At 35.5% G+C, this 15718-nt stretch overlaps 1 protein-coding gene across 1 annotated transcript; it reads right to left on the bottom strand.

Annotated features, from left to right (window-relative positions):
* Window positions 1-4299: 4299 nt before the first annotated feature.
* LOC123563035 (uncharacterized) lies at window positions 4300-7006 on the bottom strand. Its single transcript, XM_045355599.2, has 5 exons — window positions 6983-7006; window positions 6496-6633; window positions 5989-6137; window positions 5113-5230; window positions 4300-4617 (listed from the first exon to the last, which is right to left on the bottom strand). The coding sequence occupies exons 1-5, from the start codon at window positions 7004-7006 to the stop codon at window positions 4300-4302; spliced, it is 747 nt and encodes a 248-aa protein (XP_045211534.2).
* Window positions 7007-15718: the final 8712 nt, after the last annotated feature.

Raw genomic sequence — 15718 nt, 5'->3', positions numbered from 1 at the left:
TTTTAACCCCAGAGGCATAATTTGAACAATTTTGGTAGAGGACTACTAGACAATGCATCATACCAAATATCAAAAGCATAGGTGGTATGGTTTCTGACATGAATATTTTTAAAGCTTTTTCCTATATAAGTCTATATAAAACTTGGGACCCCCAGGGCAGGGCCTGTTTTCACCCCAGGGGTACAATTTGAACAATTTTGGTTGAGGACCACAGGACAATGCTACAAACCAAATATCAAAGGTCTAAGGGTTGTGGTTTCAGACAAGAAGATTTTTAAACTTTTTTTCCTATACAAGTCTATGTAAAATTTGTGACTCCGGGGCGGGGCCATATTTGACCCTAGGGGGGATATTTGAACAATCGTGGTAGAGGACCACAAGATGATGCTACATACAAAATATCAAAGCCCTAGGCCTTGTGGTTTTGTACAAAAAAAAATTCAAAGTTTTCACTCTATAACTCTTTATAAACCATGTGATCCCTGGGGCGGGACCATATTTAACCCTAGGGGTAATATTTGAACAATCTTGGTAGAGGACCACTAGATGATGCTACATACTAAATATCGAAGCCCTAGGCTATGTGGTTTTGTACAAGAAGATTTTCAAAGTTTTCCCTCTATAAGTCTATATAAACCATGTGACCCCCGGGGCGGGGCCATATTTGACCCTAGGGTAATAATTTGAACAATCATGGTAGAGAACCACAAGATGATGCTACATACCAAATATCAAAGCCTTAGGCCATGTGGTTTTGTACAAGAAGTTTTCCCTATATAACGCTATATAAACCATGTGACCCCCGGGGCGGGGCCATATTTGTCCCTAGGGGGATAATTTGAACAATCTTGGTAGAGGACCACTAGATGATGCTACATACCAAATATCAAAGCCCTAGGCCATGTGGTTTTGTACAAGAAGATTTTCAAAATTTTCCTATACAAGTCTATATAAACCCTGTGACCCTCGGGGCGGGGCCATATTTGACCCTAGGGGGATAATTTGAATAATTTTGGTAGAGGACCACTAGATGATGCTACACACCATATATTAAAGCCCTAGACCCTGTGGTTTTGGACATGAAGATATTTGAAGTTTTTCATTCCGGTTCAATTCTTTGAACAATTTTGAAAGGGGACCAACCAAGGACCATTCCTGTGAAGTTTGGTGTAATTCTGCCCAGTGGTTTTCAAGAAGAAGATTTTTTTAGGAAATGTTGACGGACGGACGACGCACGCCGGACATTGAGCGGTCACAATAGCTCACCATGAGCCTTTGGCTCAGGTGAGCTAAAAAACAGGAGGGTCAAGATATGTCTCGATTAATGTTCCTATACAGAGTATGCATAATCCCAATCATTCCTGAAAGGGCTACTTTCTCATTCCTTACAACACCAATGATACATAAAGTATTATACACCTGCAAGATTCAGTTTAAGACGGATCAGGCCAATTTAACAAACGATTCTATGTACATCAACGCAATAAGGCTATAAAAATAGGAAACCAACTAGAAGATGCTTTTGTAGAAAAGCGCATATCTCTTCCAATGCAGTCATATAGTGAAGAAGTCAATAGGGGACAGTAGGGAAAGTCAAAGTGACACCGATTGTTGGCTGCAATATGGATCATCCCATTAATTTCCAACATTATGCGCCTTGTGGTTCTAAAGTTTTTAACTGGAAACGGTTTTACATATTCAGGCCCCTGTGACTCTGCATGTGCAATCATCCTACGAAGTTTCAACATTCTGGGTCAAGTGGGTGTAAAGTTATTGTTTGGAAAGTGTTCTCCATGTTCAGAACCCTGTGACCTTGACCTTTGATGGGAGTGACGCCCAAAACTAAAGGCGATATGTACTCTGCAAATCCTTTCACTCTATGAAGTATGAAGGTTCTACGTAAAATGGTTCTCAAGTTATTGACCGGAAATGGATTTCCATGGTCTGTCTGCTGCCACCTTGACCTCTAACAGAGTGATTCCAAAACTAATAGGAGTCTACACTGCATGATCAATCATTCTATGAAGTTTTAACATTCTGGCACAAGGTTGTAAATGGTTTTTCATGTTCAGGCTCTAGTGACCTTGATTTTTGATGGAGTGACCTCATATGCCCTGCCACAGTATGAAGTTTGAAGGTTCTAGGTCAAACAGTTCCTAGTTATTAATCGAAACTGAAAGGTAACGGATGTAAGAATGAACAGCAAAACACAATATGCCTCTCCAAGTGGTGAGTAGGTGGGGGTGGGGCATTATAATAATAAACTGAATACAAAGAAAATAATGACACAACCAAAAATTTAATAGTTTATTTCTGTTCCATATTTTTAACAAATCTACAGCAGTGAGAATTGTAAGACTATAATAAATCATGTACACACAACATTATTAGGTAGATAAAAAGAACAGTGACCAGACTATCACATTATTGACACTAACTGATCACTATACCTTGCACATAACTCTCATCAGGTATATAATCTTTTAACTCTATGGCCCTGGCTAATTGCACAATACATAAAAAATATTCTACGGTATTGCTCTTCATATAGCTTATGCTTGACAAGTTTAAATAACCTCATAAACCAATGAAGGTCATACTGCAAGTATGAGGAATGAATGTTTCAGTTGTTGCATATACACATGATTCAACAGAATAGAACAGAACAAAAATTTTATTAACTCTTATGCATACACAATACATCAACATAAATAAATATAAATAATAGCATGATCATGACAATAATAGTAACAATAGTAATATGACAGTTACAGAAGGACAATCAAGTTGATGAGAATGGTAAATGAACGGGTCAAATTTTTAAACAGACTACTTACATCTAAATAATACTTAAAACTTACAAAACCTGATAACATTTCACTCTATCATGTTGCATTCAATAAAATTTCCTCGAAAGCTTTGATTAAAAATTCAGATATTTCATGTAACAATGTTGTAACTCTTTTTTAAATCTTTCCTCTGCATTTAAAGGGCTTGGAACCTTCAGTCTTTCAAATTTAAAAATCTGGGAAAAGACTGGCTGCATTAAAAATTTTAATTTTAAACAGTACAGAAAATCTGTAATTGTTGTCTGGAGATAAAAAACACAAGCCAAAAATTAGGAAAATGACTACGATATATTGTTACCTAAATGATTTTGTTCTTAAATTTAATTAGGCAAACATTGAAATAAATTACTCAAGACATGAAGTATGTAAGAAAGCGAATCATATTTAATCATATTTTTCAAAAAAATACATTGGTACATATTCACTCTATTCACTCTTTAAAATACAAGAATACTTATAAAAGGCACACACACACACACACACACACACACACATATATATATATATTTTAAATATGAACAACATGTATACACTGGTACAGTCTGAAAAATGTTAAAATTGCCCCAGCCCTAAATCATTGACGGATGACAATTTTGACCACTTTGGCATGTACAATATTCACAATAATATCATACTGAAACTTTTTAATTTATATATAAGCTGCAAACAGTCATTCTGGATCAAGTAATGAAAATGATATATGTCAGGCCTCCATTTTAACAATCCTAATTCATTGTTTGGTTTTATAAATAACCCATTTTAGTTGAATAATTTGAAGTGGCCGTCTTTTATCATCTTTCTGAGTTTATCATCAGTACCAGTACAATAATGTATAGAATCTACTGTATATATATCACTAAACACTTCTATGCTGTTAAAGATTAAAATGTTTCTTTTTCTTAAATGTTACTTCTTTCAGTTATACTATAAACTCAGAGCTGCTTCTAACCCAGCACATTTCAAATTTAATTAATTTTTTTATTGGTTCATTCAAGATGTTGATTTAAAATTACAGATCATGTTGTTTTGGCACAAAAGCTATTTAAAAAGGATAAAAGGAACTCTGATGATCAGCCAAACAAAAAACAAAGGGAATTCTAACAAACAAACATAATGTTGTTTTTAAAATTGTTATGGTTCAAATGAACAAAAATGAATGCAGTCATGCAATTGTTGTTACATGCTGGTCAATCACTTGGACATATATGTAAATGCTTTCTCAGTACAGAAATAATAAATATTTGCTATATATTTTCAGTTTATAAAATATGGGTGAGAATTTGGATACAAAGGAATAAAATTATGAGTCTTGAAATTTGAAAGAAATTCATGTGAAAATAACAAATAATTCAATTATACAAAAATATATAAGCATCTGGATAGAAGTGGCTCTTAGTGTACACGACACTGAACTTCATAAAACAGTATATGTTTACATTTAAGGTCATTGTCACATGTCTACACATAAATGTGAAAGTACTGTGACAAGGACAAGTACAAGTTTAACTGTATTGCGCATCACAAACTTCACAACGATAATGTTCATTTTCCTCCACTGTCTTGGGTGAACAAGCCTTACGCAGCCACCTGGAGCATACATCACACATGACCCTTCACCTCTTGGGTCCTTGCATGTTAGTGAATCACATAAGTGTGTGCTGCGTATCCCTTTAGCAAGTAGCCTGTCCTTCACATACCTTCGAAACATTAGCACATGTACCTGGCGCAGAATCAAAGAAGGCTTTCCATTCACTAGGCACTCGAGTGTCTGAAAATAATAGAAGTTCTATCTTAAATATATATTCATGGTGAGTCTTACATAAATGCCTTCCTCTGCAAGATCTCTGCTGCCAGATGTGGACACTGACATATACCACCATGGCCCTTAAATTTAGCTATGAGCATTCCAAGACAAGATACACTTAATATTACATTAAGTCTTGATTTCTAATCTTTATTTTGCTCAGGAAGTAATACTACTTTAACAAGTAAAACTTCAATTTAACATTCTGTATTAATTCTTACATGCGGCTGTTCAGTATGCTTAATAAGGAAAAAAATAGAAGTACTTTTGGGGTTCAGGAACCAAGTTAATAGTAAAGCATTCCAGCAACCATTACCTAATACTTCACTGAACAGCCATAGTTATACAGCTAAATATATATACCAAGCGGCATTTCCTGTTCATCTAGGACAAGGGTTTAAGTGTCTTGAATAGATGTCCCATATATTTCCTATAATATACGTAAATGCTTTAACTTACCATCAACACAAATACACCACAACTAGATCCATCACTCTGCTTATTGGTGGGAGGTTGAACACTTAACCACTGGTCAAAGCCACCATTTACAATCTTTGATCTTTCACTCATGAACAGGCTGTAAAAACAAAACAAATTCCAGACCTATCAATGAATATGATTCAGACACCTATCAGTGAATTTCATCATTATATAAAATATTACAAACATTATGAGAGGCTTTCATAATTAATACAGATTGTAGATAAAATATTTATGTAGTCATGGGGATACAGATTCTATTAACATTTACAATGGTCATGGTAGACACCCAAACTACAATGTGTCTGTAGGACAAGTGGTGTGCCCTCACTGTTTGCAGTCCTAAGGGAGTATAACCTTGGCCATAACTGTAGGAGACTGGGCCAGACTAAAAATAGTGTGCAATTTCATGTCATGATAAACACTCATGCAAGGTTTCATTAATTCATATATATCACTTTTTAGCTAGGTGTGTCCTGAACCTTTTTCTGAAGCAGGGACTGACGCACAAACACATGGACAAGACACCCTCCACTGATAAAAAAGGTGGACAAATAAAGACATCTAATTTGGCAGCCTACACACCACAACTTGTTTTGCATGAAGAGTTCAGAGACTGTGCAGTTTCTTAAACTTATATTGTTTCAGTTATTTACTTTACATCTACAAGTCATTTAAAATTGTCTTTCTTGTTCTATATTCAAACTAACATAATGAAAAAAATCTACTTTAATTGAATGTAACAAACATATTATCAACTAATATTTTTTCTATTAAAGTAATAATAAATATCTGCCAACACTTTTTCTTGTATAAAATATACATGTAAATCATTTTTTGTCTTGACTTACTCACCAGAATCTATCAATAAGGAGGCTGTTGTCTGCATTTAGAGAGTCGTACACTGACACAGTAAAATCCTTCGTACGAGCCACAAGCACTACCCAGTGATTACCATTCTTGTTCCATGGAACCACAATCAAATCGTAGAGTGAAAAATCTACCTGTAAAAGACGAAACAAAATAAATGTACTGACACATGTCAAACTAAATACCAGTACAGTTCTGATATGCAGCCATCAACAACATGCATAAAAAGTAGCAATTTAAAGCCACTGGTTGCTTAATACATGTTATTATTCTTGGTAACATAGCCACTATTCATTAAACATATAAAATTCTTTCATTCCTGCACAGTATTTACATTTGACAGAGTTCATGGTAATTTAAAGGTTGATCTTTGATATGAGATCAACAAGAGTAAAATTCTGTAGCATAAAAGGATAATATGTTATAGATGCATGTACATCCATGTTATTATGCACCTTATCTATTAATACAATGTCTTGCTGAAATACTTACCCTTTTGAACAAGTAGGTTTTGTACATTCCTGCATCCCACAATGAAGCTGTGTATGAAGGAATTATGAACATTCTGACTGAGCTGTCGGTTGCATCGTTAGCCTCCCTGGCCAGAAGCTTTGCGTATCCATTCAGCACCTGAAATGGAGCAAGGCACAACTGATAAATCTACCTATGAAACTTGAAATTGTGCATTGATTAAAAATGAGATATTCAATGCTGGACTGACTTGTATAGTCTCAGACAACCTTTGAGGAACTAAATATGATTCAACATGATCCAGTTGCTTAAGTACCTCCATGCATAGTTGATTTCATAAACATCCAAAACTCTCCTATATAATATTAATGTCCATCAAGCATTACATTTTGACTTTGAAGAATTAAATCAGTGGAAAGGTTCTGAATTTTTAAGATTTATCTATAGCTTTCTTTTTGCCAAGGTAACGAACCGTGACCATTTTAAGACAAGATACTATATTTCTCACCCAGCCATGTGCCATTTGTGCCATTTTACATACACATATGATGTAATTATTGGCACTGGCAATTAATCCATACAAGCGACCTTGACCAAAAACAAGCAGGCTAGACTCTCAGATTTGCATATCATCCCTGTACACTTTCTAATATCCAAGACCCTTAAAGCTTCATGACCACTTCTTGACAATCAAACTACTGTCTCGGAACAAATAGTGAGCTACATGTATATATACAAGTTCTTACCTTGTCGTTCAACCAGTTATTGCCTTTCAGCGTCTCTAAGTCTGCCTGTTCGATCCCTTCTCCGGCCACAGTCAATCTCTCTTCATTACTAAGATCTTGGTGATTTTGGTAATGGGACAGGAAGGAAGGGTTACTGTAGAGTGTTTCGAGAATGTCGACTGCATTAACTCCTTCTCTGAATGCCTTCGCAAGTAAACAACTTGTCAGTAGAAGCGCTCCAGGAAAGTCTCCATCTTCAGGAACATTGAAGAATTTTAAAATGGCCTCTCTCATTTGATCAACCAGCTCTTCTTTCTTTGTTTCCTAGACACATAAAATTTAAATTCATATTATCTATGTTCAGATTAATACATTCAGACTCTGCATTATCGCAAACAACTCTGTGCCTAAAAAAGCGGTAAGACATTGAACCAATTTAGAAATGCAATAGTTTTCTTCAGATTTATAACATAGCTTGAGAGTATCAGAGCATATCAAGACGATTACGCCCGACATGAAAATAAAACCATTTTCACTAGCGCCTAACAAAAAAAAGAGAGAAAATTTCATAAGTTTTAATGCAAAATGGGTCCTAAAATATTGTATTAAATGGCTAATTTTAGGTTATTATAAAATCTTAACATTCTAGCGGCTACTGTTTCGACCAGTGCAGATCAGTCCATTGCTTGCTATTCAGTCTGTAACTTTACCTTGAAGACTCGTATAAACAATGAATGGTTCTGTCTAGTTTTGAATAACAGACAAGTCCGTTTTAGAATTTCAACAGGGTAATAGGTAGAAGTATATTATGTTAGTGAAGAAATTTTTATGAAAACTTCTTTTACAAGAGTGATGACTACTTCTGCAATGCTGCCTTTAACGTATTTACACTGATAACTTCTGCAAAATCGTTCTCAATGCCGTGACAGAAAAAATATCTCAAGCAAAACAAGCTATTCATGTCGACAAGCTAACGAGACTTCAAAGAAATTTTAGAATAACTAAGGAAGGATACAGCAAAACATAATTATGACCAATAAATGTAGTTCTCATGTTATCAGTAAATATCTGAAAAATGGAAACAGTTTTACCTAAATGTTGACTGAATGACCACAAAGGTTAATCCCTTTGCCAGGTACACTAATCCTTTATAGTTTTAAGAATCGTATGCTGTAAGTATAACTGCTACTGTTTTCTTACCTCAATAATAAATGAAAGAACAGGGCAGGTTGGCAGTTTCCTTGTAAATGTTGATAGATTACCAAGCTGACCTCCAGCTTCCATGTTGAGTTTTTCGCAAGCTCGAAACACTTCTTTTACATTACTGTTTGTATCAAGGCTGTTGACGAACTTAATGCACTCAGATTCTTGGCTGGTTGGCTGGCTATCTGTAGGCATTGGATCTGGCATGTCCTGGCTTGCACTTGGCTGCTTCTTGAATAACTTGACATTGTTCACTGACACAAGGCTTTTAAATATTTTCCCATCCATGTTTTTGAGATTTTGTCGGTGTCCAATAATTTTTGATATAGTATACGGCCCTGAATAATTAGCACCTAAATCACCTTTACTTTTTCTTCCTGCTCTTGCACTATTGAATTTAAGCACTTTATCATCCGCTTTTAAATCCACATAATTTGGTTTCTTCTTCTTCTCATTGGCTTTTCTAAAGTCCCTTTGTTGTTTGGCTTTTGCCTTGTCAGTGTTCTCTTTTACATTTGCTGCTGTTTTTGACCCGTTTTCTTCCCTGTCTTTTACATGTTGATTTATTTCTGATTCTGGTGGACAGAATGGGAAGTTCTCCTGAATTATCAAAATTTCATACTTATTATTTCAGTTGCAGTGTCGTATAAGAAATAAGTAGAATGTGTCTGTAGGACACAGGGTGTGCCCCCCACTGGTACATTTGTCACAAACAAAGGGCAATAATGCAATGCTTGCAGTCTTAAGGGGGTATAGCCACAACAAACATTTTATGAAAAGGATTCATTATCCTAGGCCCTATACGTTTTGAGCTATGAGCATCACAAACAAGGGCCATAACTCTGTAATAAGCACTAAGATTCTCAAGCAGAATGCCAAATGTGGAAGGTTACATCATGATAAAGACTCAAGCAAGGTTTCATGAATTTACATCTAATACATACTGAGCTAGGCACATAATTAGGTGCATTGTTTTTACTATTTCAGGGGCCATAACTTTAAAAATAGGTGTTGGAGCCAGCCCAAAAAAAGGTGTGCAAGTTTATATCATGATAAAGACTTTTGCATATTTTCAACCATTTATATATCATACTTTTTGAGTAAGGTGAAAATGTGCATTTTTGACTACTTCAAGGGCCATAACTCTGAAAATAGGGGGCAGACCCAAATGAAAAATAGGAGATGCACAAGTTCATATCATTTTTAAGACTCAAGCAAGGTTTCATGAATCTATATCAAATACTTTTGAGCTAGGCGTGGCACATGGTGAAAATGTGCCTTTTTTACTATTTCAGGGGCTATAACACTGAAAATAGGGGGTGGAGCCAGACGAAAAATTGGAGGTGCGCAAGTTTATATCATGATAAAAACTAATGCAAGGTTTAATCAATTTATATCATATACTCCTTGACCTAGGCGCATCACAAGGTGAAAATGTGCATTTTGACTTTTTCAGGGGCCATAACTCTGAAAATAGGGGTCGGACCCAAATAAAAAATATAGGAGGTGCACAAGTTCATATTATGATTAATACACATGCAATGTCTCATGAATTTATATCAAGGAGGAAGAGCCAGACAAAAAATAGGAGGTGCACAAGTTCATATCATGGTAAAGACTCATGCAAGGTTTCAGATTCTTTTTGAGCTAGGCGTGTCACGAACTTCGAACGGACGGACAAGACCAAATCTATATGCCTCCAGTTGCTACCAGTGAAAATAAGTAACGGTTGGGACGTTAGATGCATAGCTATTAATCAAGAATGTGTCGCACAAGTGATAAAAATATTCGCATCTATATGACAGCCCATATTTTATTCATTGATAAAATATAGCAACAAATATATCTTTTTAATTCTATGAAGACACTGCTTTAAATATATACTGAACTATGTAGCATAATTTCAAAGTTATGTCGAAACATCAAATCAATTATCACTTTGTTTCCTAAATGCAGGACATATAAATTCGAAAAGCAAATTATATCCCCTGTCATCAAAAATGGCTGAATCATGTGATACAATTTATCTGACAGATTAAACCACACACTTTAGCAATGAATGTTTTCTGTGAGGTGTCTTTTGATTCAGCAAAAAATGGGCTTTTAATAAATCAGGTCACTGGATTCTAAAAGCTTGCTTCATACGGACAAAATCTGACATTTGTTTTTTTTTTTAGCATAACCGAAGTGGAAATCATTCTGAAATAAACTGCAATCCCAAATCAAAGTGAGCAAATATTGCACAAGTTCTATGACATTCCTCCCAACTGGTTTATTGGAACTGGCTGCAGGTGGACAAAATTTAGTGTTTTTGTTAAATCTAAGACACTGATTGTTACAAAGTATGACTATTTAATGCTAGACAAATACTGGGACTGATGCATTGACATCACCATAACAATATGCCATGCCAAAGTAGGAACATTGTCCATGGAACTACCAAACAAGAGCTGTCTATAGGACAGTATGCTTGACTATTTTAGTGCCTGTCCTTACTGAGATGCTTCAATCCAATGGAGTGGTTACTGAGATAACGACTTTATGGTACTTGCAAAAGTATTTAAGTCAAACAAGGGCTTTAACTTTCATTATATTAAAGTAAGAAGAGCTGTCACTATTGGTGACAAATGCCACAGATGTATGCGCAAAAAAATCACATAATATCATTTTGTGACCTTGACCTTAACCTAAGAGACCTTGGTCATAAGCATGACACATCTCAATATGGTTTACATTTGGGTAAAATTATTTTCAAATCACTTGATAGATGGCAGAGTTATTGACCAGACAAGAAACTCCTTTGACCTTGGAGCTAGGTGTCTGGATCTTGCACAAGAAACTTCATCTCATTACAGGGAACAATTATGCCAAGTTATGAACCGAACAAGAAACAGACCATGTTAACCTTTGACCTCTAAGTGTGACCTTGACGTCGTTTAAACACAATTATTGTTGATCACGGACAGACGACGGACGGGCGCGGGGCGGACACAGCATGATCACAAACAGCTCACCATGAGCACTTTAAGCTAAGGTGAGCTAAACAAGAGGGTCATGATGACCCTGATTTGCTCACCTGAGTAATATGAGACACATGTTTCAAATGGCAAACTGATACTAAGATATTACAAAGTAGGTCAGTAAGTCACATTCGTGGTCACTGATAGTCAGTTTTAAGATCAGTGTGCAAAACTGTACATGTCATCCAAATTTCAAGGCTGTATCCTAAACAAGAGCTGTCAGTGGACAGCACGCTCGACTATTCTCAGTGCTTGGTAGTATAATATAACAGGGATGTGCCTAATTATAATTGTAATTTAATTAATTATAATTAATTACAAGTTTTGATCTAATTGAAAATAATGAATAATTAAGCACAAACTAAATTAAAGTAATTGAAATTATTTAATTACTGACTTAGATTTCGGTTGTAATTGTCAATTAAATCTAATAACTTTCAATTACTTTGACTTTTTTACTGATCAATGGGTGTGTGAAATTTTCACAGTGACAGTAAATAGCTGACAGGTATTGTTGTATCAACAATCAGCAATCTGACTAAAGTACATCTATTACGCTACGCATAGGATCTGAGAACTGGAATGCACAGAAAAACTGATATTGAAACTTTGAATTGTAAATAATTATGTTGAGTAATAAAAATTGTTTTGCAAATGACTGAATTGTTAGAGATAAAATAATTAATTATAATTAATTACTTTTGGCAAAATTATTGTAATTAATTAATTACTTTTTGAAAACGGCTTGTAATTTAATTCAATTTAATTAGCAATTTTCTCAATGTAATTGGAATTCATTAATTATTTTTGAAAATAATTAGGCACATCCCTGTAATATAAGCAATGAGTAAAACTTTAACATTACAATAAGCATATTCTAAGTCGAAAAGAGGCCATAATTCAGTCAAAATGCTTGATAGAGTTGCCTCCTCCTTTTTACAGACTGGAGTCGTGATTGTAAACAAGTATGCAAAATATCAAAGCAATATCTCAATGGACTTTCAAAATATTTGGGGTGGTACGCAAACTTTAACATTTGTGTGACGCTCACGCCAACGCTAACGCCGATGCCGGGGCGAGTAGGATAGCTCCCCTTTTCTTCAAATAGTCGAGCTAAAACAAGAAAGTAGGTCAGCAGGTCAAGGTCACAGTCAAGTGACCCCTAATTGCTTGGGGTCATCAGGTATTTATAATTAAACAGTCTAGAGAATATGATCTGATAATTTTTTTAAAGTATTTATTCCTATATAACTCATATAACAAGTGACCCCAGGGTGGGGCCTCTTTTCCCCCCAGGGGCATAATCTTGTTATAGATCCACTAGGCAATGCTACATACCAAATACCAATAGCCTAGGCTTAGAACTTCAAGACAAAAAGATTTTTTCCCTATATAAGTCTATGTTAAATAAGTTTGGGACCCCCAGAGTAGGGCCTTTTTCACCCCAAAGGCATAATTTGAACAATTTTGGTATCACAAGGCAATGCAACATCAGTTGCAGTTTCAGGCAAGAAGATTTTTAGTTTTTTCCTATACAAGTCAATGTAAAATTTTGAGACCTCCGGAGCAGGGCCTCTTTTTACCCCAGGGATATAATTTGAACAATTTTGGTAGGGGACCAAAAGGTAATGCTACATACCAAATATTAAAGGCCTAGGTACTGTGGTTTTAGACAAGAAGATTTTTAAAGGCTCTTTCCTATGTAAGTCTATGTAAAATTTGTGACCCCCGGGGCAGGGCCTCTTTTTAATCCAGGGATATAATTTGAACAAATTTGGTAGAGGACTAAAAGGCAATGCTACATACCAAAAATCAAAGGCCTAGGTCCTGTGGTTTTAGAGAAGAAGATTTTTGAAGGTTTTTCCTATATAAGTCTATGTAAAACTTATGACCCCCGGGGCGGGGCCTCTTTTAACCCCAGGGGCACAATTTGTACAATCTTCATAGATGAGATGATGTCACAGTCCAAATATCAAGGCTCTACGCCTTGCAGTTTTGGACAAGAAGATTTTTAAAGTTTTTCATTTTGGTTGCTATGGCAACCAGAGTTCTGCATGATATTCAAATCTTTGAAAAAATTTGAAAGGGGCCACCCAAGGATCATTTCTGTGAAGTTTGGTATAATTCTGCCTAGTGGTTTCCAAGAAGATATTTTTTTAGGAAATGTTGACGGACGGATGACGGACATCGAGCAGTCACAAAAGCTCACCATGAACCTTCTGCTCAGGTGAACTAAACAAGAGCTGTCACAGGAGACAGCGCGCTCGACTATTTCAATGCTGGATAGTGAAATTGGGCACATCTGAGGAAACTAGAGCTGTCACTGGAGTGTTTAATGACTCCAATTGTGGATGAAGATATTGCACAATAGCCTGGGTCTATGTCAAAAATATCAACTTAAAGAAATAAGAGAGGTAAAGATAAAATGTATCGAAACACTATGCAAGTATATCCTAAGCAGAAAGGGGCATAATTCCTGAAATATTGGTGCCAGAGTTATGTACCTTGTGTCATATGGTGCGGGTGATGATGTTGAACAACTATTTTAAGTTTGAATCAAATCCATTCAGTAATAATAGAAACAGAGTGAAAGTGCATCAAAACTTTAACCTAAAATTCTAAGTAAAAAGGGGATATAATTCATGAAAAATTAGTCCCAGAGTTATGCACCTTGCGTCATATGGTGTGGGTGATGATGTTAAACAACTATTTTAAGTTTGAATCAAATCCATTCAGTAATAATAGAGACAGAGTGAAAGTGCATCAAAACTTTAACCTAAAAAATCTAAGTAAAAAGGGGAAATAATTCATGAAAAATTGGTCCCAGAGTTATGCACCTTGTGTCATATGATAAGGGTAATGATGCTGAACAATTGTTTAAGTTTGAATCAGATCCATTCAGTAATAACAGAGATAGAGTGAAAGTGCATAAAACTTTAACCTGAAAATCTAAGTAAAAAGGGGATTAATTCATGAAAAATTGTGCCAGAGTTATGCATCTTGTGTCATATGATGAGGGTGATGATGCTGAACAACTATTTTAAGTTTGAATCAAATCCATTTAGTAATAACAGAGGTAGAGTGAAAGTGCACCAAAACTTTAACCTGAAATTCTAAGTATAAAGGCGGTATAATTCATGAAAAAATGGTGCGAGAGTTATGCACCTTGTATCATATGATGTGGGTGATGATGTTGAACATATTTTAAGTTTGAATCAAATCCATTCAGTAATAACAGAGATAGATTGAAAGTGCATCAAATCTTTAACCTGAACATCTAAGTGAAAAGGGGAGATAATTCATGAAATATTGGTGCCAGAGTTATGGCCCTTATGTCAGATGATGTGGATGACGATGAGGAATAAGTATTTCAAGTTTGAATCAAATCTATCATGTAATTACAGAGATAAGTTGAAAGAAGAGAAAGTGTAAAAAAACTTTAACCAAGGTGGTGACGCGGAAAGACGCCGACGCCGGGTCGAGTAGGATCGCTCTCCTTATACTTTATATAGTCGGGCTAAAAAGGGGCTGAATTCATGAAAAATTGGTGCCAGAGTTACGCATCTTGTGTCATATGATGTGGGTGATGCTGTTAAACTGAAATTCTTAGTAAAAGGGGGAATAATTCATGAAAAATTGGTGCCAGAGTTATGCACCTTGTGTCTGATGTAGGTGCTGATGTTGAACAACTATTTTAAGTTTAAACAATTCTATTCAGTATAACAGAGATAGGGTGAAAGTGCATCAAAACTTTAACCTGAAAATCTAAGTGAAAAGGGGTGATAAATCATAAAATATTGGTTCCAGAGTTATGTCCCTTATGTCAGATGATGTGGATGATGATTAGGAATAACTACTTCAAGTTTGAACCAAATCCATCAAGTAATTACAGAGATAAGTTGTAAAAAGAGAAGATTAGTGTTAAAAGAACTTTAACCAAGGTGGGGACTTGGAAAGACGCCTACGCCCGGTTGAGTAGGATAGCTCTCCTTGTACTTTGTGTAGTCAAGCTAAAAATATTGAATTTTAATTCTATTATGCTAGTCTCTGTTAAAACCCTTTTACAAAAGAATGATGTCACGTTAACATGCGTTTAACAAAGAGCACATTTTATCTACTGTTTGCCTTTGGGGACAAAACAGAATCGAAATGAATTATAGCAAAACCTTGTATTAAAAACCATTTATACACTCATTTGGTAATACGTCATACAAATAATTTCTCTCGGGCTGCGCCATCGTAATATTATTATGCCTGATGTATAACTACCCACAGGGCATTAATAGTGTTAAACAC

Source organism: Mercenaria mercenaria, chromosome 1 (assembly GCF_021730395.1).
Source record: "Mercenaria mercenaria strain notata chromosome 1, MADL_Memer_1, whole genome shotgun sequence".
Lineage (NCBI taxonomy): Eukaryota > Metazoa > Mollusca > Bivalvia > Venerida > Veneridae > Mercenaria > Mercenaria mercenaria.
This window is presented reverse-complemented; position numbering and strand designations above follow the sequence as displayed.